Below are 23,802 nucleotides of genomic sequence, written 5' to 3' on the forward strand. Positions count from 1 at the left end.
TCTACCCATCCTGTCCCAGTGCTTAGGACCAGAGGAACAAGTTGTGTGGGGAATGGAAAGCATGTTGTCTTGGCCACAGTGGAAGGGTTGTGTGTGGCCTTGGGAATATCACCTCACCTCTCTGGGCTTTAGTTTCCCCAACTATAAAATATGAAGATTGGATGAGCACCATCTTTTTTTAAATTATTGAAGTATAGTTGATGTGCAATATTATATGTTACATGTACAATACAGTGATTCACAATTTTTAAAGGGTATACTCCATTTATAGTTATAAAATATTGGCTATATTCCCTGTGTTGTACAATATATCCTTGTAGCTTATTTTATACATAATAGTTTGTACTTCTTACTCCCCTACCCCTATTGCCCCTCCCCTTCCCTCTCCCCACTGGTAAGCACTAGTTTGTTCTCTATATCTGTGAATCTGCTTCTTTTTTGTTATGTTCACTAGTTTGTTATGTTTTTTCGAGTCCACATATAAGTGATATCATACAGTGTCTGTCTTTCTCTGTCTGACTTATTTCACTTAGCATAATGCCCTCTAAGTCCATCCATGTTGCTGCAAATGGAAAAATTTCATTCTTTTTTATGGCTGAATAGTATTCCATTGTATACATATACCACATTTTCTTTATCCATTCATCTGCTGATGAACACGGCTTGCTTTCATATCTTGGCACTTGTAAATAGTGCTGCTATGAACATTGGGAGCACCATCTTTTTGATGATTGCCAGTTCCAACAGTACCTGCTTCTACAATGTGAAGCAGGAAGAGGTGAGACTGGAAAGGTGGTGGAGGCTGGTGGGTGAGTGGAAGGGGTGTATAGTTGAAGGAGGACTTTGGGGTTTTTTTTTAATTTTTAAAAAAATTTTTTGGCGTATAGTTGATTTACAGTGTTGTGTTAGTTTCAGGTGTACAGCAAAGTGAATCAGTTGTACATATACATATATCCACTCTTTTTTTAGATTCTTTTCCCATATAGGCCATTACAGAGTGTTGAGTAGAGTTCCCTGTACTATACAATCGGTCCTTGTTGATTGTCTATTTTATATATAGTAGTGTGTATACGTTAATCCCAAACTCCTGATTTATCCCTTCCCCCACCTTTCCCCTTTAGTAGCCGTAAGTTTGTTTTCAAAGTCTGTGAGTCTGTTTCTGTTTTGTAAATAAGTTCATTTGTATCATATTTTTTTTAGATTCCACATATAAGTGATATCATATAATATTTGTCTTTCTGTGTCTGACTTACTTCAGTCAGTATGACAATCTCTAGGTCCAACCATGTTGCTGCAAATGGCATTATTTTGTTCTTTTTTTATGGCTGAGTAATATTCCATTGTATATATGCACCACATCTTCTTTATCCATTCCTCTGTTGATGGACATTTAGGTTGCTTCCATGTCCTGGCTACTGTAAATATTGCTGCAATGAACACTGGGGTGCATGTATCTTTTCGAATTATGGTTGTCTCCAGGTATATGCCTAGGAGTGGGATTGCTGGGTCACATGGTAGTTCTATTTTTAGTTTTTTAATCAACCTCCATACTGTTCTCCATAGTGGCTCTGCCAATTTATATTCCCACCAACATTGTAGGAGGGTTCCCTTTGCTCCACACCCTCTCCAGCATTTATTGTTTGTAGAATTTGTGTTGATGGCCATTCTGACTGGTGTGAGGTGATATCTCATTGTAGTTTTGATTTGCATTTCTCTAATAATTAGTGATGTTTGAAGGACAACTTTGAATGCAAGACAGAAGAGCTTAAATTTTCTACAACAGACAGGGTAATCAATTTAGGTTCCTGAGCAGCTGGGTGAAGTGATGACAGTGGTGTGAGAGTTAATTTGACAAGTGTGTAGGATGTGTTGGAGTGGATTTAAGGATGTTATACATACACAGTAATAACAAAGTCAAGCATTCATTTCATTATTTTGGCCTCCCAGAGGGGAAAATATTCCACTCCAGTATTATGGAAAAGAACTAATTAAATAAGAAATTGTAAGCCTAAGGAAAAATTCTGGGCTTAACTCTTTGTTGTCTCCCAATAATCATCCTCACCCATATCCCCTACATGAGTACAGGCCTTTAAAGATTTCGAACAATTTTCACAGGTGTTGTCTCATTACATCCCCTCAAAAACCAAGTGTTTTCCAACAGCAGAAACAGTCCTAAGCCAAGGCCAAGAAGCAACCAACGACAGACTCTTTTAGGCAGCCTGGCTGCATTAGCATCTCTTTATGGAAAGGTTTGCTTAGCTGATGTCTACTCAGATCAGGTACTCTTGGGCAGTGGGCCGTGAGTAATGAAGCATGGCAGTCCACCTCTGGGGGTGAGCTGAACGCAAGTGGATCCCTGAGCTCCTGGACATCCTCACGAGTGGACATTCACTTAGTTGTGTTCCCCAGCCTCTTGTGAGATGAAAGCCCCTCCCACAGCCAAGTCCTTTTCTTCAGGACCATTATCCTCTCACCTAAGGGTAGACCAGGCATCTGTCATATGGGAGCAGTTCACAGGCAAGGAAATAGGTTTTGAATGACCTGACAGATCCCACTAATAGGCAGTGCCTACTTAAAATGCTGTGTTGATTGAGAAGGACCCTGAGACTGAGAAGGACCCTGAGACTGAGTTATCTGTCATCCATGTCTCTACGTGCATAGAAATGGAATAAATGGTGCCACAGGTCCTCATTTTTGCTATGCCTGCCCTAGGCCTTAACACTTAGGGTTTAAAACCCCTACCCAGTGATTTACCTTTATCAATGTGGTTTCCGATTTGCCAGCTCATTAAGTTAGTACCATGCCCAATTATAACTATTTTGCTTTCAGCACAGACTTCAGCAGGTCCCTCATCAACTGCCTGGAAGGCCATCCCTAATACCCTCTCCCTTCTGGGTTATATGAAGCTCCTTTGCCATCCACTATGGCAGTTTGATATTTTTGGCAAATCATCATTTGGCTGTCAGCATAGTAGGCACCCGCTTCCTAAAGTAAAGTAATCCTAATTTTGGCAGGGAACAAGTTGTTTCTTAGGGAGCATGATGAGGCCTCTTTCATAAATTGTAATTTGAATGCCAATAGGTTATGGCCTCAACATTAAAGTTCAAGGAGAGGGATCAGTCTTTATTTTTTTAAATAAATAAATTAATTAATTTTTGGCTGCATTGGGTCTTCACTGCGTGCAGGCTTTCTCTAGTTGAGGTGAGCGGAGGCTACTCTTCGTTGTGGTGCGCAGGCTTCTCATTGTGGTGGCTTCTCTTGTTGCGGAGCACAGGCTCTAGATGTGCGGGCTTCAGTAGTTGTGGCGCGCAGGCTCAGTAGTTGTGGCTCGTGGGCTCTAGAGCGCAGGCTCAGTAGTTGCTCCGTGGCATGTGGGAACTTCCGGACCAGGGATCAAACATGTGTCCCCTGCATTGGCAGGCGGATTCTTAACCACTGCACCACCAGGGAAGTCCCAGGGATCAGTCTTTTAAATGGGCACCTGGCAAAAGTACTCAAGTTTGTCCCCAGATTCACTGGGTCCTGGGCCACTTTCCAAAAGAAAAAAAAAATCTATCAGATTGCTTGATGAAGCTTTAGCCAGTCTCTGAAATTTGCAACTTTGTACTCATTCACTTTGGAGATAAATTTTAGTGTGTCTTTTCCAAAATCCTATAGAGTACCAAGTTCCCTGTAAATGTATAAAACGTCAACGTGGATTATCTCAAATTGTACTTTTTCCAAGAAGGAGATTCCAAACTAAGCTCAATTTTCCATTGTATGACCAAGTAATGCAAATCTTAACTTAGAAGAATACTTGTCTCTGTGCCAACTCTTGGCTTCTAGAGTGATCATCATACTGACCTCAAGTTGCTCCTCCAAGACACTACTGGTATCGGAACAATTTCTGTTTTGCTTCCAAGATAAACATTAGTATCCACATATCTTCTTAGTATACTCTTACTTACCTGTAATCCCTGATTTCTTCAGCTGAATTATTCTTTTGGCTATTCAAAATTGATCTGCAACCTGACCTCACCTTCATAATTCTGACTCTACATAGTTATAGAGGACTCTAATGACTTCCTAATGATAAATATAATATCATTTTGCAGTCTTTTAAAAAAATTGATATAATGGTCCACTGCTTACCCTTTCGAACCATTCTTTCTACTATTTCCATACCTTTGCAATCCTTAAAAATGAGGGAGTCAACATCTCAACTCTGTTCTCTAAATTCTACTGTTTCTTAGATGCCTCATTCATCCTACAGAGTTAGTGGATAATCCCTTGTTCTCTTGATATAGCTCCAGATTTCCTTCTAGGCACTGGCCTTGCACCTCCTGCTGCTTTCTGGGTATGGCAAATACCCTATTGAAAAATTTAAACTAAATGGGCCTATAGTGGCCAAGGGTAACTGTAGTTTTGTCAGTGTGCTGTCCCAGCCTTTCACCTTAAAATTTTTTTGTAACAGAATTCCTCTTTTTCTTGTAGGGACATTACTCTATGTGCAGGAGTGAGTATGCAAGATGGGTCTGACCAGTAGAGTATTCCATTCTCTATTCCAACTATCACCTGAACTCCTATCTATATATAGACATTCCCTCATTTTCTTGGTATTTATCATATGCTACCATGGACCAATAATGAATTATTATAGTCAGCCATCTATTTATTCATTCAACAAATATTTATTGAGGCTTTTTTTGTGTGTTAGTTTCTGGTATACAGCAAAATGATTCAGTTTTTTAATATATTCTTTTTCATATTCTTTTCCATTATGGTTTTTTACAGAATATTGAATATAGTTCCCTCTGCTATACAGTAGGACTGTTGTTTGTTTATATTCAATATATGTCTTATCCCTTCCTGTACAGATTAGAAATTATTAAGGGTAGGGGCTTTTCTGGTGGCACAGTGGTTAAGAATCTGCCTGCCAATGCAGGGGACACAGGTTCAAACCCTTGTCCAGGAAGATCCCACATGCCGTGGAGCAACTAAGCCCGTGTGCCACAACTACTGAGCCTGCGCTCTAGAGCCCGCAAACCACAACTACTCAGCCCATGCACCACAACTACTGAAGCCCATGCGCCCAGAGCCCACACTCTGCAACAAGAGAAGCCACTGCAATGAGAAGCCTGCGCACTGCAACGAAGAGTAGCCCCCACTCGCTGCAACCAGAGAAAGCCCGCGCACAGCAATGAAGACCCAACACAGCCAAAAAAATAAAATAAAAATAAACAAATTTATAAAAAAATTATTAAGGGCAGTGATCATGTCTCATATTCTTTTTTGATTCACTCTCATTAAGAACACCACTTTGCACATAATAAGTATTCAGTGTGTTCACTAGTTAAACTCCAGTTACAACCGTATTTCAAATCTGGTGGGACTCTATATGTACATCTTTCTTTTAAAAAAATCTCTGATTCATATGGTAGATGCCATGAATAGTGTTCTGTACTCCAACAGTAATTGTTTTCAAGGGGTCTGTTTATTTTTATGCAGTTATTAAACACCAATTACTACACCATATAAAGGGAGTAAATAGACCAATGAGAAAAAGAAGGCCCATGAAAAAAATTTTTAAAACGATGTCACATTGTAAGGTACTTTCATTTTATGAGAGACTTCTCTTGCCTGCTCAGAGCATACCTTCATGCCTTTAAAAAAATATATTATTCCAAGAACATAGTGGAATGCCATATAACTGTGACTGCTCAGTAAATATTTACTGATCGATGTGGTAAAGTTGAGCCAGAAACCTAATTATAGTTCTCTTTGCCTCCATTTTTAATCTGTAAAATGGGAGTACTATTACCTGTTTCATCTACCTTATGGGTTTTGTCTGGTACCTGTCCAATTCTATAATGTTCATTATGAGCTTATTAAGCACTATATGAAAGGTAAACCCCTGGAGTTGCCTCTTTGGCAAGATTTAGGTTCTAAAAACAGCAGTTTTGGATGTATACATCTAAAATTACTCTTTAAAGGACCATAAATAATAAAGTCTGTCTTTTTATTTATTAGTTTTTCTCCCAATATTGGAACATATCACTGTTTCTTTCATTGAACCAGATGAAGAATTGTATTTAACTTGTATTATGGGTCATGTTGTAAGAAAAATAAGCCCTGTATTTTATTTATTTATTTTAAAAACATTTATTTATTTATTTATTTGGTTGCACGGGGTCTTTGTTGTGGCAGCTGTGCTCCTTAGTTGTGGCTTGCCAGTTCTTAGTTGTGGCACATGGGCTCCTTAGTTGTGGCATGCAAACTCTTAGTTGCAGCATGCATGTGGGATCCAGTTCCCCGACCAGGGATTGAATCTGGGCCCCCTGCATTGGGAGCATGGAGTCTTATACACTGCACCACCAGGCAAGTCCCAAGCCCTGTATTTTAAAAACTATCAGCAAGCTTAGTTCCATGAAATGCTCACACTGATAAGTAGCATGCGGGGGATGGGGAGCACTGAGGGAGATTCAGCAGATTCACTTCTCACATTTCATATTCTTTATGAACTTATTAGTAATGGTTTTATAATCCATATTTCACTGGCTCCTGGCTTCCCTGCTGTTGCAGGACCTCCAGCTCCTTGCAAAGTCCCCTGCCCATAATTTCTAAGAGCCCGTGGGGAGTGTTCTACATGGACTCAAGAATAAGTCTTGTCTGTGGCCACATGGATGCCTGCTGCTGAGATTTCTGTTGTCTTTGAACACTTCTGGCACTCATCGCTGAGTCAGTCCCATTAAGCCAGGTCACCACAACCTTCTACTGGACATTTTCATGATCTCCAGTGTGGTTCTCAAGGAATCAAAATGCTTCTGTGTTTGCTGTAGTCTCCAATACTGCAAAATTGTATCATATTTCCTCAGAAGTAGAAACAAGGCCCAATCACTCATCTTCGGATTATATTTTGTGATGTAATAAAGATTTTAGTGCACTCCTATTTCTGGTTATGGTGCTTTCCAAGAGAAGTCCATGAGACTGCATGAGAGTATGAATCTTTAAGATAGGTAAGCATTGTCCTCTCAATCCAAGAGTTAACATTCAAAATTGGTTCAGCTGGCCTGGTATGGGCACTGACCAAGTGGAATACTGACTAGTGCATTGTAGCGGTGCAAATTGATCAAAAAGTAGCCTGGCCAACACCCTCCTTGATGGCACCCACACTTCTTGGCAGTCTTTCTGCCAAAACCGTTACGTAAATCACCCTCTTGGCAGTCTAAACCCACTAATTTGCCAGCTATGCCAAGATATGTTTGAACCCCAGTGGTGGACAGAGGTTTGTCCCAAGCTGTGATTCTCTGTTAAGTATTTGAATGCACCTATTTTTTAAAATTTGATACCCAAGTTATATTGCAGCAACAATAATGGAAAAAAATTTAATGTAAGAAAAAACTTTCAGAAAACCAACAAATCAATAAAGCAAATATTTTTATTCTTAGACATTTCCTCAGAGTCCTTCTCCATATGCAAATATTTTATAAAGTTCTAATTTTAACGGTTATAATTAGGTTTCACTTTTTCAATTGTAATCATATTGCTCATTTTGCCAGCATTTACTGAGTTCCTATTATGTGCACAGCATCAACTGAGATCAAGAGAAATGCTTTACATCTCCATGTAATTCCATTTAAGCAGGAAGAAGGATAAAAGGTAAACTATGTGTGTCTTTTGGCAACTCCTGTTGATGAATTTTTCACTTGATGGTTTCTCTGGTGCTTAGAAGTACTTCATTTTAACTCCTCTCATGCTAGATTAAAAGCTTAACCTCTACGGAATAGTTTACTTACATAGCGCTACAGCTGACTTTGCTCTGTAAGAGATTTGTTTTGAATTCTGAAGGAGCCCATACCCTTTTGACCTTGAAAATATTAAAACATATATAGTTTATAGTTTAAACATGTATAGTTTTTAGTTTTCTCAATTTGCTGTGAGCAAATGTGTTTCCCACCATATCTGGCACAGTTCTGGGCATGCAGCAGACACATAATAAACACTTCCTAATGGAATCAGGATATTCAATATTGTGTTTTTCAAACACAAACCCAGCAACATTTATAAAAATTTTATAGAACCACAGCCAAAGCATTTAACGATAAAAATTGGAGGAACTGGATCACTTTTTTTTAAAAAATATTTATTTATTTATTTGGCTGCGCCAGTGTTAGTTGTGGCTTGCAGGATCTTTGTTGCTGCATGTGGGATCTTCATTGCGGCATGCAGACTTCTTAGTTCCGTTATGCAGACTTAGTTGCAGCATGCATGCAGGATCTAGTTCCCCGACCAGGGATTTAACCTGGGCCCCCCGCATTGGGAATGTGGAATCTTACCCACTGGACCACCAGGGAAGTCCCAACTGGATCACTTTTGATAGGAAGACTAAATGTAAAACTGTATTCAAATTGTAAAGAAATAATTCGAGAAAATAGAAGAGTACTGACGAGAGGACGTGCTCAGCTGTCTCAGACACGTTGATTCCGCAAAAAGGAAAAAAACATCTGTGTTAGTATTTTTCTGAGACTCTTGAATGCTCCTAAAAAGTAGTAAGATTTAGGATTCTTTTTCCTAAATTATTACTTTTATCTTCAAGTAATGGGCACTATCAATACATATACAGTATAAATTATAAAAATAATGAATAATAGACAAAGCAAAATATTAATGGGTTTACAAAACTGAGCTATAAACCCTTCCGCCAAGAATCCTTTCTGGTCTGATATATGGTACTTCCTACTACCCTCTGATCTGGATGTCATACAGGAACACACATTCCTTGGGGCTTTGTGCATTCTCTCCCATCCCCTTTCAGAATTCCATCCCACAGGGCACAGGAATGAAGTCAGAGCAATGATGCCTCTTGATGGCCACAATCCAAATGAAACTGTGGCCTGACTGAAGAAGACAGGCCCTCTCTGCATTCTGGAATTCCTTCTTGGATAATCCATGGGACTTAATTTCTCTTCAAATGTTTCCCCCAACTCCAAGTTAAGCTATTTAATAGCCAAGGAACAGAATGACAATTTTCTTGTAACTTTCACATTCAGCATCAACCAGACATAAAGACCTAAAGAGTTTTGTTGTATTCTCAGATTTGAATCCTAGTTCCATGTGAACAAGAAAATATGACCATTTCTGATTTACTGCTGGCTAATGAGTTCTTAAAGTATTTGTTCCAACTGAGAGTTTTGCAGACTTTTAATACATTTAATGCACATAAAACAAGGCTGAATCACCTAGAATGTTGTAAAGAAGTATACTTGAGTCAAAGTATTCAATCAATACGTACTTGTCGTTTTCAATTCATGTGAATTCACTTACTTAGTTCAATGTGGAAATATTAACACTCGTGTCTAAAGAAGCCCTTTCTTAAAATTGTGAATAGAAATGGAGTAAAAGAAATAAAATTGAAACAGCTCAAAATAATCTAATCAGTTCTAATGTATTAACTGCATGATTATACCCTCTTTGGAGCAAAAATATGACAAGCATAAAAAACTAAAAGGATTCACCGAGTGTTTGCTTTCTTTTTATTTTAGATAGTATACTCCTTTAGATGTTAGAGTATTTATATGATCAAAGGCTTGATATGAAACTTTTAATATAACCAGAGTCTACTTCATAGTGGCAATGTTTCAAACACTGTCCCTCTTCTTTTTGGGTAGTCATCCATTATTTTCCCATTTGGGCACACCTCATTGGTTATAAGAAGCATGATCAAATATGTTGTCTTGTTACCCTGGGCACATCTCATTGGTTATAAGAAGCATGATCAAATATGTTGTCTTGTTACCCTGGGCACATTTTCAGCAACGGGAAAAACCACACAGTGTATGTTACCTCAGAGGCTCTCCTGCAGTGACAATGTCTTACCTCTGCTACCTCCCATAATTCTCCACTGTCTACAAGACAAAGCCCAGATTTCTTGGTGTAACATTCAAAGCTTTTTCAAATCTGGCCCCAAACTACCTTTTAAGCTTTATCTTCCATTAGTCTCCTTTATCGGCTTTCTGTTCTAGCCAAACTGGCTTTCCTACAGTCAGATGAACAGACTCACACGGTCCTTAATTGCCCTGACAGCTGGATCCACCTAAGTTTACTAAGAAGGGGGTTTGTCTGATGGGTTGGAAATGAAGTGGCAGAAAATAGTTTATTTCCTCTTTCCTTTCTTCATCTCCAAATCCTACTACCTATCCTTTAAGATTCACTTTAGATTGAAGTGTCCTCCATTTACCTATTTTAAATAGGACAGCATGACCAATTCATTTGAGCATGAGTAACAACCATATTTGCAAATTATGTTCTGCCTTACAACTTGTTTATGGATTCAAATATGATCTTAAATAATTACTTATTTAGCTTTTCATGAGGTTGTTTCCCCAGAGGATAAGTTCACCGAGGGCACAGAGCCACTCAGGTGGCTCATGTACTTCTTTATATCAGGTGCCTAGCAGATGTCTTGCATGTAACAAATGTTGGCTAGTTTTATTAATACAGTATATAATTTATATTACAAAGGATTATCATCAGTAGAAATGTTGGCATTGGAAAGCTTTGCTGAGAAATTTGGAGTTTTTGTTAAGAATTCCATGTAATGAGAGCCATTCTGAGGAATATGTGAATCACAGTGAAGAAAAGAAGGGAGCCAATTTTCTTTTAAAACCCAACAAACATTAATTTATTGTAAAAGTATGACATGAAAAGTTAAAGTGAATATTTTCATCTATAATATCCCAATATATTAACAAAATTATTCTAATTTCTGTCTTCCTTTTCAAACTTGATCCAAATGTTCATATTTTGCAGAATTGGAAATATGGTAATATACAATCAAGTTCTATATTTTTAAATTAGTATTGAGTTGCTATGTCTTTGTATTTATTCTTTTTTCTGTTTACATAATATGGACTTAGTAGAACATAATTTACTTAACTACACCTTTATTATCTGAGTCTGTTTCCCTTTCTTTTCTCTAGGCCCAGATCTTACATGCTACATAATTTCAAACTACCTCTAGTTCTCTGAATACCTTGTAACATATATTTCCGCCATTGCATAACTTCTTTTTGCCCAGAATGTTCTTCTCTTCCATCATCTAAAAAATTAATCTTTGTTTAAAACAGTGGTCTACAAGATGAATGGATAAAGAAGATGTGGCACATATAAAAAATGGAATATTACTTAGCCATAAAAAGAAACAAAATTGAGTTATTTGTAGTGAGGTGGATGGACCTAGAGTCTGTCATACAGAGTGAAGTAAGTCAGAGAGAGAAAAAGAAATACCGTATGCTAATGCATATATATGCAATCTAAAAAAAAAAAAGGTACTGATGAACCTAGTTGCAGGGCAGGAATAGAGAGGTAGACATAGAGAATGGACTTGATGACATGGGGTGGGAGGGCGAAGCTGGGGCAAAGTGAGAGTAGCATCGACATACATACACTATCGAATGTAAAATAGTTGGCTGGTGGGAAGCAGCAGCATAGCACAGGGAGATCGGCTCAGTGCTTTGTGATGACCTTAGAGGGGTGGGATAGGGAGGATGGGAGGGAGGCTCAAGAGGGAGGGGACATGGGGACATGTGTATGCATATGGCTGATTCACTTTGTTGTACAACAGAAACCAACATGGTATTGTGAAGCAATTATACTCCAATAAAGATCTATTAAAAAAAAACAAAAAAAAAAACCAACAAAAAAAAAACAGTGGTCTACGAACTTTTTTGTTCTTATACTGTACTAGTAAAAAATTTTAATATCAACCTCCAAAATTTCTGCATACTTATAAAACATATATTCTTGAGCTAACCCCCAAATATTCTGCATATTTATAAAACATATACTCTTGAACTAATATGATATGTATATATAAGACATATACAGGAATAAAAAAGGATAACAGGCATAATAAGCAATATTTTAAAACAATATTATTTAAGACCCAATACTTTTTAAAAATTAATTTATTTTTGGCTGCATTGGGTCTTCGTTGCTGCACGCAGGCTTTCTCTAGTTGTGGTGAGCGGGGGCTACTCTTTGTTGCAGCGCGTGGGCTTCTCATTGCGGTGGCCTCTCGTTGCGGAGCACGGGCGCGTGGGCTTCAGTAGTTGTGGCGCATGGGCTTAGTTGCTCTGCGGCTTGTAGGAATCTTCCTGGTCCACGGTTCGAACCTGTGTCCCTTGTGTTGGCAGGCGGATTCTTAACCACTGTGCCACCAGGGAAGTCCCCCCAATACTTTTTTATTCTCACCGCTAATCCCCCACCCCCCCAAATTATTAACTGTCCCAGATGCATAGTCTTTAAATGTTTTGCTAATTGTGAAGACTTCACACTGGCATTTGCTATATCTGTCATACTTAACCTTAGGGTAAACTTTGACTAAAAAATAGTGGATGGTTCATATTTCAAAAATTCTTGAGAATTCCAAAAATTTCAGGCCTACTTCTTGTCCAATTTGATTAGCTCATTACTGTTTTTAACCTATTGATGTGACTGATGAAGAGTTCCTACTAAGAGTAGAATGTGAGCTTTGCCATTTTGTTTGTTCTTTTATCTACACTTTATTTGCAGGAATCATTTTCAATCTATGAGGGTCAAGTTAGTTAAAAATCAAATAATATGACTGCAAATCCATTAATTAAGCACAAGTAAAGTGTCATATGTTGCTGAAAATTTTAAAAAGCAGGAGGGTACCGTATATTCACAATCCCTTCTAGGCTGTGGATTCATCCCCTTCCTTTAGGAAAACTGTATGGTGGACCATGTGACCCCTTCCTTTGACATAGGGACTGAGGAGGGCACCACTGTCTACCAGTAAATTAACCATTGGAAAGGTAATTTCTTACGTTTTAAGATAAAAATAAGATTTAGTAGTTCTAGCACTCCAAAGGATCATCCTATACAACCTCTGGGTATATACACGCAACTTTGGAGACCGGTAGTTTACATACAGCTTGGAAAATGATCTCTGGGCCGCTTTTCTTCCATAGCTGCCCAGATGACATTGTGGTGTTGTCTGTTTACACGTCTCCACTCTACAAGAGCTCCCCCTAAGACTGGAGCAAGACAGTCACCTCTGAATGACTTTTATTCATCTTCACACTCCTGTATTCCTAAGACTTGGCACAGTGTCCTATAAATCAAATTGAGCAATTTCACACTGCTACTTTTTTTCTTTGGTTCTTCTGCAGTCTTACCTTTGTTTTCTCTTTTTAAGTATTTTGTTTCTTATGTAAAGGTGGAAAATGAAGACAATACTGGAAATCATGAATACAATAAGTATCATCCAAAATGCCATCAAAATGAATATTTCTAGACTCCTATGTGTGGGTGTGCAAGCACACACACATATGCAGTTTTACATAAATGGGATAAACAATGTTGTTTTTTGATGGAGAGCAGAGTAATCTAATATAAAGAAGCTGGATCAAATATACTCGGCTGTAGATTCCATTCCAGCTCTGCCATTTTCTAATTGTGTGGCCTTCATCAATGTACTTATTGCTCATCCCCCCTCCCCAATCTATTAACAAAAGAGTTAATAATGGCAATCTCTTGAGGTTTAGGGAAGGACTGAACAGGCACTCAGTAAATGCAAAATTTGTTCCTTCCTCTTCATCTTCACATTGACCTTGTTATTGGAGGGTTTTCCTAGGGTTCATTACTAAACAACTCTTTTCCATCTTATAGTATCTGACTGCAAGTATCTGGAGCAGAGACCATATCTTATTAAATTTTGAAGGCCAGCACCCAACAACATTTAGGTGTTTAATATACGTTGGCTAACTAAATGAGGTCCTAGGAAGAGTTTGCTTGTGAACTTCTGTTTGTACTGACTGACCCTGGGTTCATCTAAATAAACAGCATCTCATATTCTATCTGCTATCTTCATTATTAAACCTGAATACATGTTCTTCTAGTTTCAATTAAAAATGCAGCTAAGTGATTCTGAGCAAGTCACTTACTCTAGTGTGTAGTTTCCTCATTTGTAAAAACAATAATAGTTCCATAACAGTACTTCATAAACTTCATTAACGTAATAGTACTTCCTAAGTGCAAAGTGCTATACAAATACATGTAATTACTACAGAAGCCAGTTCATTGTGCACTTTAATTTATAACTCTTACCTTGTGGACAGGCTCACCAACCTCTTTTTTTTCCCCCCTCTACTACACTACTTACCTGTTCTGTATCATCCAGCTTTCCTATATTCATCTTTTTCTAGTCCTCTGGTTGGTTACTGTGGCTCAGAATCACTGATATTTGCAAGGCACCACCTGATGAGCCCTAAAGGAAACCAAACCATTAGAAACCAAACTAGGGGATGTATTCACAACCAGGCACACACAGTTGAAGACATAAGGCTTAGAATTTAAGATAAAGCAAGACCAGGAGAGGTGGGGACTATGTTTGAGAGAGAAGTACAAGAGATCTGAATCCTGGTTCTGCTTACTTTAGCTCTGTGGACTTTAGATAAGTCAGTACACCTTTCTGACCTTCAGTTTCCTCATCTTTTAAGTGGAGGTGATAACAGTACTTACATCATACGATTATAATTTGAGATAGCATGTGTGAAGCACTTAAGAACAGTGTCTGGCACATTATAAACACTCAGGAAGCATTAACTATTAAAATTATTAAAAACTGATAAATGGTTGACAGCAGGTGGGAAGGTAGAGGAAGAATTTGAAAGGTCAGAGAAACAATCATGGAATGTTAATTTCAGTGGTTCTATATTTTTTCCTAAACTTCTCCCTCCTTATGTCCTAATTCTAGATTGAACTACTTTTTTTTTTTCCTATAAAACTTCCCCCCTCTTGGTCAGATTTTTTTATTTTAAACAGCATCAGTTCAAAATATTTGAAGGCAGCAACAGTAAAGCTACTAATCATAACCTTACGGTAGACTATTTTTGTACTTTATTATATACAAAAGAATAGCCATGTTTCCAATTTGTATAACCTAAACATTTGTTATTCACTTTCCTGCTGGTATAACTGGGAGTAGGGATGGGGAGTAAAGAGGAAGGCAGGATTTCGAGCTTTGCCTCAGTGTTTTAGGGACTAGTGGCAAAGGTCTTTCATAATAGTTTGCAGGGAGAGGCAACAATCATTTGACAAAATTGCCATGCACTGAGTTTGCTTTTAACATTCTTTACCCTTCTCCATGACATCCAGAAGCCTCATGTTCTCTCTTCACTGCAAAGAACAAGAGCTGCTACCACTCCTGGGGTATATAAAAAACCTCTCTTCATTGCAAAGAACAAGAGCTGCTACCACTCCTGGGCTATATTAACAAACCTATGTCCAGGTTTGAGATTACAAATTGATTGCATGTTGGCCACATCTACCCCGGGATGTTTTTAATTCGGCCTGTAGGGTTTGGAAATATTGGTGTAAAAATCGAGGGGTTTCATACAAAAATCCTGCTTTACGGTTTCTCTTGGGGGAAAAAAACAGAATACCTCAGAACACTGGATCCACATTCTTCAGGGCAACAATCTGCTAGAGCCGAACAGCTGCTCCTTTCAGTTACAGCACGGACACTCCAATTTGCCACGTTGCTTATCATTCCCTATTGTTTTACACCAGGCCAGTTTCACTCATTTGCTTTGCTTTTCTGGCCCCTGTAGACATCTGAGTTTGCAAACACTATCTAGACCTTTCCGTTCTCCCATCAAAGCTTACTTTGTTCTGTCGCAACTTCCTCATCAGTTTTCCAAAGCAACAGCTAGTTAACCTGACCAAGTATGTGTATTTTTATATGTGCTCCCAGAGATAGTATCTTAACAGAAAGGGATGACTCTGCAAGTGGAAATTACAGACACCACGGGATTGATGGCAACTGTCCTTTCTACTTTTTCTGTAGCCATACCTCACTGTCCTTAGGCAAACCACGGGAATCTGACCACTGGCCTACGTGCGAAACCAACTTATATAGTACTTTTATAGATCACCCTAGTTCCAAAGAACCAAAAACTACAAAGGACTATTCTGACTCCCCGTTTCCTCAGTCTTCGGGATATCCGACCTGACGGCACTTCCCCTCACCTGCTTTTGGGGCCCGTTCTGCGCTGGGCAGTCGCGCCCGAGGAGCGCGCGCAGCCAGCATGAGCTCATTTCTCAGGGGCCTTTCTGGAAGGCCGGGCTTGGCCGGGCGCACGAGGCGCAGTCGCCCTCACTCTTATCAATGGCCTCCGCGACTGGGCGGGGCGCGGCCGCCGAGGGGCGCTGCCTCTCTGGAAGCTTTGTTCTCAGTTTAGCGCCCAAGAACTCGCACCCAGCCGGGGAGGCGCCCTGGATCCGTCTGGCCCTTCCGGGGAAGACGCCGGCGCTCAGGACGCGCTCTCCTGGGCGGAGGGGCGCCTCGGGCGCGCAGAATTAGCCCCGCCCCGCCGAGAGCCTCCAGTGGGTGGGGAGACCCCTCAACCCTCCGTTCGCTCGAGCGCTCCGAGCCCAGCGCCGCCGACCGCAGCAGTTTCACACCGGCTCGCGAAGGGCTCCCGCTCCCTATCTGCGGTTTCCACACAAGCTGCAAGTAGCCGCAGGCGAGCCCGTCTAACCATCCGCCACGACCCCAGTCGCGCTTCTCCCCGCTCCTGGGACCGCCACCGGAGGCCGAAGGCCAATCACACTGCAGCTAGGTCTTGCGATTGGACGGCAGCGAGGGCCGATTGGCTGCCGCTACCGGTTTCGACCTCCCTCCTTTTCCCTTTTGCCCCGACTCCGGCTCCAGAGCTTCAGGCCAATGAGAAGGCGCTTTATAGATGCCCTCCCTTCGCTCTCAACTTCTCCCCACCTCGTCGAGGGAGGAGACGTCCTGACTGGCCAGACTGTCCTCGGAAGCCCCATTCCTTCACCAATCACCGAGGGAGGTGCACTCCCAGCGGAGTTTCGGCCAATTACAAAGCGGCCCCGGCGCCCAGCCGTGCGGTTTCACCAGCGACTCCGGGCTTCACCGTCCTTAACTCTTCAAGCTTTTTCCTGAGGGCCGGCGACTCTGATTGGTCACTGTTGCCATTGTCGAATTTCTCCTCCAGCCAGCCACAAGACAAGGCGAACCCACCTTCTTCTCGGTCGGCTATCTTCGGCATTTTCCGTCCTTGGGCGTGAATTTCCAGCGACACTTTCTAATTGGCTCCTCAGGTCGATCGGCTTTTTCCGGGAGGATCCGCAAACAAACGACATCCGTGATTGGTTCCGCTCGGGCTTCGGCTCCCCTGCCGAAGGGGGAGGACACTCGGCTCGGCCGGCGATTCCCAGACGCCTGTTACGCGGACGCGGGGGCGCTGGGCGGTGTAAGGCTGGGTGGGGGAGGAAGGAGGCGGAGGACGAGTAGGAGGGGGGAGGGGGAGTGGGGAAAAGCTAGGCGGCTGCGCAGACGGCACTCCTCACACAGAGCTGCCCCCGACCCGGGCGAATGCAGGCTTGTGCTGCCGCTGCCGCCGCCGCCGCCCGGGCCGAGTGACAAAGGAAGGAAGGAAGCGAGGAGGAGCCGGCCCCGCAGCCACTGACAGGGCCCGGGCTGGGGGCAAAGCGCGGACACTTCCTGAGCGGGACCGTGCAGAAGCGAGGGGCGGGAGGGCGGCCGCGCTGGTGCCTTGGACGGGGGAGGGGGCCCCGAGGGACGGAAGCAGTTGCTGGGTTCCCATGTCCCCGGCGTATGGGGAGCAGTCGAGGAGCCGCTGCCTGGGGTCTGAAGGGAGCTGCCTCCGCCACCGCCGCCGCCATGGCCGCTGGATCCAGCCGCCGCCTGCAGCTGCTCCTGGCGCAATGAGGAGAGGAGTCGCCGCCACCGCCCGCCTCTGACTGACTCGCGACTCCGCCGCCTTCCAGTTCGCCGGGCCCGTGCCGTCAGGCTGCCGGATCCCGCCGCTGTCGGAGCCGCAGCGTTTCCCGACGCATCTCCGAGCCACCCCCTCCCTCTCCCTCCCTCCTTCCCATCCCCCTTTCTTTTCAAGCGTGAGACTCGTGATCCTTCCGCCGCTTCCCTTCTTCATTGACTCGGAAAAAAAATCCCCGAGGAAAATATAATATTCAGAGTACTTATTTTCAATCAAGTATCTGCCCCGTTTCACGTGATATATATTTTTTAGGACCTCCCAACCATTTCTCCCCTCCAAGGAAAGGGAGGGGAAAGAATTGTATTTTTTTCCCAGCTCCCGATCAATCTATATGTTAAATATCCGTACTGATCTGTCTTCAAGGAGAAATACATCGCTCGCTTTTTTTTATAGCTGTACAAAAGGAGTGAAAAGCCAAGAGGACGAAGTCTTTTTCTTGTGGGAGAACTTAATGCTGCATTTATCATTAACCTAACACCCCAACATAAAACAAAAGGAAGAAAAGGAGGAAGGAAGGAAAAGAAGGTGATTCGGGAAGAGAGTGATCATGTCAGGGCGGCCCAGAACCACCTCCTTTGCGGAGAGCTGCAAGCCAGTGCAGCAGCCTTCAGCGTTTGGCAGCATGAAAGTTAGCAGTGAGTATTGATTTTATTTTACACCCCTTTTCCACCTCATCCTTTAAATAAGAGACTTTAAAATATCAGGATCTTAAAATATGAGACCTTCTGATATAACAGTCGGAGGTAATGGAAAAGGGCAAAAACCTGTCTTCAGTCAAGGATGAGGCAGCTCCCTCTTTTCTCCTCCCATATCCCCTCCCCCGGTCTTATTAACCTTGAATTGAGGGAATATGATTTTTATTTGGATGATTCGATCTGAAACTTAGTTCTTTTCATATAGTTTTCTTGCAGTTGATAGCTTTATCAAGCGGTTGAGTTTTTCCATCTTAGAATAGCGATGGAAGTGTTTACTTGCTCATCCTTTTGAATAAAGCGAAGGACAAGACTCATAAACCATTATGTGCTTTTGCAGAGTGTGTCTTTTGGAATGAGGGATAGTTTAGTTAGCTCAGGTCTCAGGGGTTATCATAGTTTTGTATACTTAATAGAGGAGCTAAATGTCACTGTCTCCTAACATTTCTTTCTTGCCTATGTGACTATACAAAGTATGTGTTCATAATCCAGAGATGAACTTGCTCCGTAACCACATTCCGGTTTGGAGGCAAGCTTTGATTCTTCCCTTTAGAAGGGACCGGTGGGGCTGATTGATATGCAGTAGCAGTAGTATCTCAACATGCATTGTTCTAAATTGGATAATTGGTATAATATGTTATCTCTTAACCTTCCCATTTTGGCATTACCAATCTACCACTATAGAATTAACGTTTAATCAAAAGGTAATTTGGAAGTACATCCAAGTTTTGATTGGGGCTTGTATTGTCATGTTGCCAAATGCTAAGTTGAATGTTAATTGTCACTGACTCATCATTAAAGTTCAGTTTTAGGGTGCCATTGCACTCAGTACTTGCTAAATGATCTAGAGTTCAGGGGTTCCTTCTTAAGACTAAAATACTCTTGCATTGGTTTCCTGTTGAATTTAGATAAGACTATGGAGTTAGAAGAATATGGATTTAGACCTTTCCATCATAGGTTTTGCAGAAGGCTGTGGTCCTGCATATAATAGGGATATTTGGGCTGTGTTCAAGGTTGTTGCTAGACTGTACCGTCTTCCCTGATTTGTGCAGAAAAGTATATGTTGAGTGTCCAGGTCTATACTAAGTGTCCAGTGTTCTAATGTTCTCTATATGTGGATATGTTTATGTGGTATTTAATGACAGTTTATTTAAACATACTTAAAGAATTTGACAAAAATATCTATATTGTTTCCTTATTCCTCCAGAAAGGGGCATGATGAGGGTAAAGAAAAACTGTTTTGCTGCCTAGAAGGAGAGAATTGAACTGAGATTTTTAAAAGGTATATGCTGTTACATGAAATTGATTATGTCCTTAAGCAACATAAAATGATCACTCTTATTTGAACTCAGGATTTCAATTCATTTTGGCTTTTGGAACTTGCCTGAAACAGGGGTAGTCTAAGGTAATAACTGAATGGGAGATTATTTTTGAGAGTTAAGTTTTTTTTTTTTTTTTTGGTGACTAGCTAGTTCAGAATGCAGGGTATGTGAAGAGGGAAGCTGATGATGCATCTTTCAGGGAATGGTCAAGCTTTCTAAGCACTTTATGGGGTCATTTGAGAGGAATATTTTAAAGTTCTGGGGTAATTTTCTGCTATGATGAAGCAAATCTTATGATGGCTACTTAAGAGCCTCTTGTGGTACTGGAGTGTTAGGATGTTTTTCATCTTGGTTTAAAAACCACTCGAAATCAATTTTAGGTAATTAATATATTAGATCTATTTCAGAGAGCAAAATAGGATAGCTTATAATATTAAATTTGGGGACTTTTCATTTAGTTTCCAGGATTCTCTTTGAATCCTGTGTGGATGTTGCCTGAGGATGGAGTAACTCTTGCAAAGTGTGCAGGTTAAAATGTTGACTTTTCTGTTACCATATAGGTCAACCTAACATTTTAAAAGTTGTAGATCAGTGCTAATTATGTGTTTTTGACAACCCTGACTTTAAGGACATTTTGGAAGAAAGGGGAGTAATTAAGCGTTTGTTGGAGTGCTAGTGTTCTAAGGGACCCCTTTTCAAATGAGAGCTATGTAAGAAATTATAGTCCTTGGCCTGAAAAGCTTGTCAGTTGTTGAGACAGGTTATAGGTCAAAATGTGAAAACAATATCATGATGGCTGCAAGATTATAAATGCAAACAGAATGCTTCGTTCAGAGGGACAAGAAATGAAGGGATGAGGTAGAGGGCCGGAGAGAGAAGACTTCTGTAGAGGTGTGTTTTAAGACAGATGTTAAAGGAGGCAGTAACTTGAATTGACAGAGAAGCATAGAGGATTCTAGATGGAAGGAATGGACAGACGCACAGAGATAGTGATTTTTGTATTTTTGTATTTATAAAGCAGGTTAGTAAATCTGAATGAAAGGGGCCTAAATAGGAAAATAAGAAGAGATGGAATTTGAGAAACGTGTTAACTGATGGAGGGCAAAGGGGGCCTGTAAGTTTGGTTGAGATTCAAGAGAGATTAGTATTTAGTGTAGGTTGCTGAACGAAATATTTGAAGACAATTTGGGCAGCTGAGTTGATGGGTTAGAAACAAGACATCAGAGCCATTTTAGGAGGTAGTAGGGTATGTCATGAAGAATGAGAGAATATAAAGTGTGAAAATGAGATGAAAACACATTTGCGAGACAGCGAGAATGAAGAACTGGCAGGGCTTTGGATTGGATTGAAGGGGGATATTTGGGAAGGAGTCAGGAGTTAAAAATAAATTCTGATGTTACTGGTCTGGAAGATTTGACCACCAAGTTATATTGTTGATTGTAATGGGAAAGTTGAGAAAGTGCTGAGATGAGAGGGTAGTTGAGTTCACTTTTTAAAAATTTAATATACAGTAGGTTTTCTTGAAATTCAGAGGCAGCAGTTGGTTACTGGCAATGATATTTAACTTTACAGTCTTGAATTGTTTCTAATTTTTCTGAACCCAAAACTGTCAGATTTATTTTCAGGAGTAGTAAACTGAAGGTTTTTATTTATATGCATTCCATTTAAAGTCCTAAAAAAGAAAATAATTTTTTATGTAGATTCAAAAACCTCACACTTGAAACCTAGTTATAATAACCCGTTGGTAATTTATTTGAAAACAATGAAAATATTTTTTGGGCTAAACTGTGACATAAAAATTTTAGGTATTTTATACAGCCTTTAATTTTATCTTCGGTACATGCTTGAAACTAGTTTTTCAAAAATAATGGTTATTCTTAAGTAAACCTTGCGTTTAAAATAATGGTAATATGCAGACTCCAGCAGAAATTAAAAGTTGATTTTATGACAAGTATTTTTTGCCTTTTTTTGTTGAGCTAAGTTTAAACAGTATATTTGAATTTTCTTTTTGGCTGCATTGGGTCTTCGTTGCTGCGCGTGGGCTTTCTCTAGTTGCGGTGCACGGGCTTCTCATTGCGGAGGCTTCTCTTGTTGCAGAGTTCGGGCTCTAGGCGCTCGGGCTTCAGTAGTTCTGGTGTGTGGGCTCAATAGTTGTGGCTTGTGGGCTCTAGAGCACAGGCTCAGTAGTTGTGGCTCACGGGCTTAGTTGCTCCGCAGCATGGGGGATCTTCCCAGACCAGGGCTCGAATCCGTGTCCCCTGCATTGGCAAGCGGATTCTTAACCACTGTGCCACCAGGGAAGTCCCTGAATTTTTTTTTTTTTTACTCACTATGGTGAACCCATTTTTTTTGTCCTCATCCATATTCAAGTGTTATTAAATAAATGTAAATAGTTATGAAGTTCTTCTGTAGAATCACATGATATTTTACTCAAAATAGAGAAAGTAAGGGACTGTCTATGGTGATTTTTGGTTAAAATATTAGTAATAAATCTTTTTGATAAACTATTAGTGAAAATTTAGCTAGTTGTCTAGCTAAGTCAAGGAGAAGTTATTTCCTCATACAAAACTTTTTTAGATCAATTTTTTTTTAGTGAAGTGAATAATTAATAGTAGTTGCATATTACTGTGCAGTATTTAGTTGTATGGCAACTAAAACCAAAGAGCAGGTGGCAACTTAGAGTTTCTCCATTCCCGAGGGAATTTAATCTCTTTGTGACATATAAAAATCAGGTTATTAGAATTTAACCAATTTCTAGATTATTCATTGTGGAAGAGAGCTCATGTGTGAAACTGAAAACCAGACTTTTATTTTCATTGTTTTCATTCCTTTCCCAACCAGACCTTTCCAGAGTTGTTTAAAAAACTAGACCTTCATGTAAAAATTGCATGCTCTCTTGTTACATGCACCTCTAGAATGCTAATTGTGAAATGACTTTAAGGCACAGGTACTAAGAAAAAACTTCAAGGGAACCCAGAGGTTCACAAATCAATTTATGACTGTTTGGGAATTGCATTTAGAAAATGAGGCGACGTCTTCTCATTTCACTTGCATAGTTCAGCTGAAAATCAGTATATACTTGTACCCTGTGCTGTCTGCCCCTTGTTTTGGACTTAGGTTGCTGGTGTGAGATACTGTTTCGGAGAAACAGCAAGGCTGGGGAAGCCAGAGTTTCTTAAGTGTCAGCAGCAGATTCTGAGACTAAGGGAGCTCTGTTTTTGTGTGTGCATTATGTGTAGAGAAGGCTGTGAAACGTGCATGTGCCACAGTTCCATACATTTAATAACTCTCATGGGATTGTGGGACAGGGGTGGGATTGGGCAGGCTGTGGGATTGTGGTGTCTCTTGTGATGCTCCAGGGGTGGAGAATGGAGGGGCAGAGCACGTGGGTGTGATGGGATTATATGCTGGTACTAACAGAACCAACCTGATTTCCCAGATATTGTTCTACTAAGAACATAATCAGCATGAGTAAATGAATTTATTGGAATGTTTAGCATCATTTTCTAGCCTATTTTTTGGGGGGAGGGGTTGGAGGGGATAGTATGGAGAGGGAACCTTGCATGATTGCAAGGATAGAAGCATTTTCATGGTTCACTGGTTTTAAAGTAGAGGTTGCAATCTTTGCTTCTATCTTGGGTTGTACAAATCATCCTTGGTTATATAAATTGTCTTTGACCTTGGTTGAGTGCGATGTAGAAATGTATATTTATATGAAGACCTGTGTGAATAAAGCAGCAAGGAAAAACTGACAGAGTTAAAGGAGAACAATTTGTTTTCCCAAGTTTCCTACCATTAAATTGATAAAATAAAGGGATATTTATTCTATTCTATTTATTATTGAGTTTTTATTCTAGTTTTTTAAAATAATGAGTTAATATTCAGCATGTGATGGACATTAAGTAAATTATTTCAGTTTATGCTCATGTCTGTAATATACTTGGTCTGAAACAAGATGCAGAG

General features: G+C 40.5%; 2 protein-coding genes across 5 annotated transcripts in view; one reads left to right on the top strand and one right to left on the bottom strand.

Moving 5' to 3' along the window:
- Nucleotides 1-10,720: 10,720 nt before the first annotated feature.
- Nucleotides 10,721-17,981, bottom strand: LOC132364390 (uncharacterized). Its single transcript, XM_059919983.1, has 3 exons — nt 16,033-17,981; nt 14,165-14,269; nt 10,721-12,160 (listed from the first exon to the last, which is right to left on the bottom strand). The coding sequence occupies exon 1, from the start codon at nt 17,979-17,981 to the stop codon at nt 17,373-17,375; it is 609 nt and encodes a 202-aa protein (XP_059775966.1). The 3' UTR covers nt 10,721-12,160; nt 14,165-14,269; nt 16,033-17,372.
- The window catches only part of GSK3B (glycogen synthase kinase 3 beta), a 198,677-nt gene continuing 192,217 nt past the window's right edge, over nt 17,343-23,802 (top strand). For 3 of the 4 annotated variants that reach the window (XM_059921032.1, XM_059921035.1, XM_059921034.1), the window contains exon 1: nt 17,343-18,460. In XM_059921032.1, the coding sequence (XP_059777015.1) occupies nt 18,373-18,460 (88 nt within the window). In that variant the 5' untranslated portion in view covers nt 17,343-18,372. The remainder of the gene's footprint in view (nt 18,461-23,802) is intronic. The other variant, XM_059921033.1, reaches the window with a different exon arrangement.

Source organism: Balaenoptera ricei, chromosome 4, assembly GCF_028023285.1.
Source record: "Balaenoptera ricei isolate mBalRic1 chromosome 4, mBalRic1.hap2, whole genome shotgun sequence".
NCBI lineage: Eukaryota > Metazoa > Chordata > Mammalia > Artiodactyla > Balaenopteridae > Balaenoptera > Balaenoptera ricei.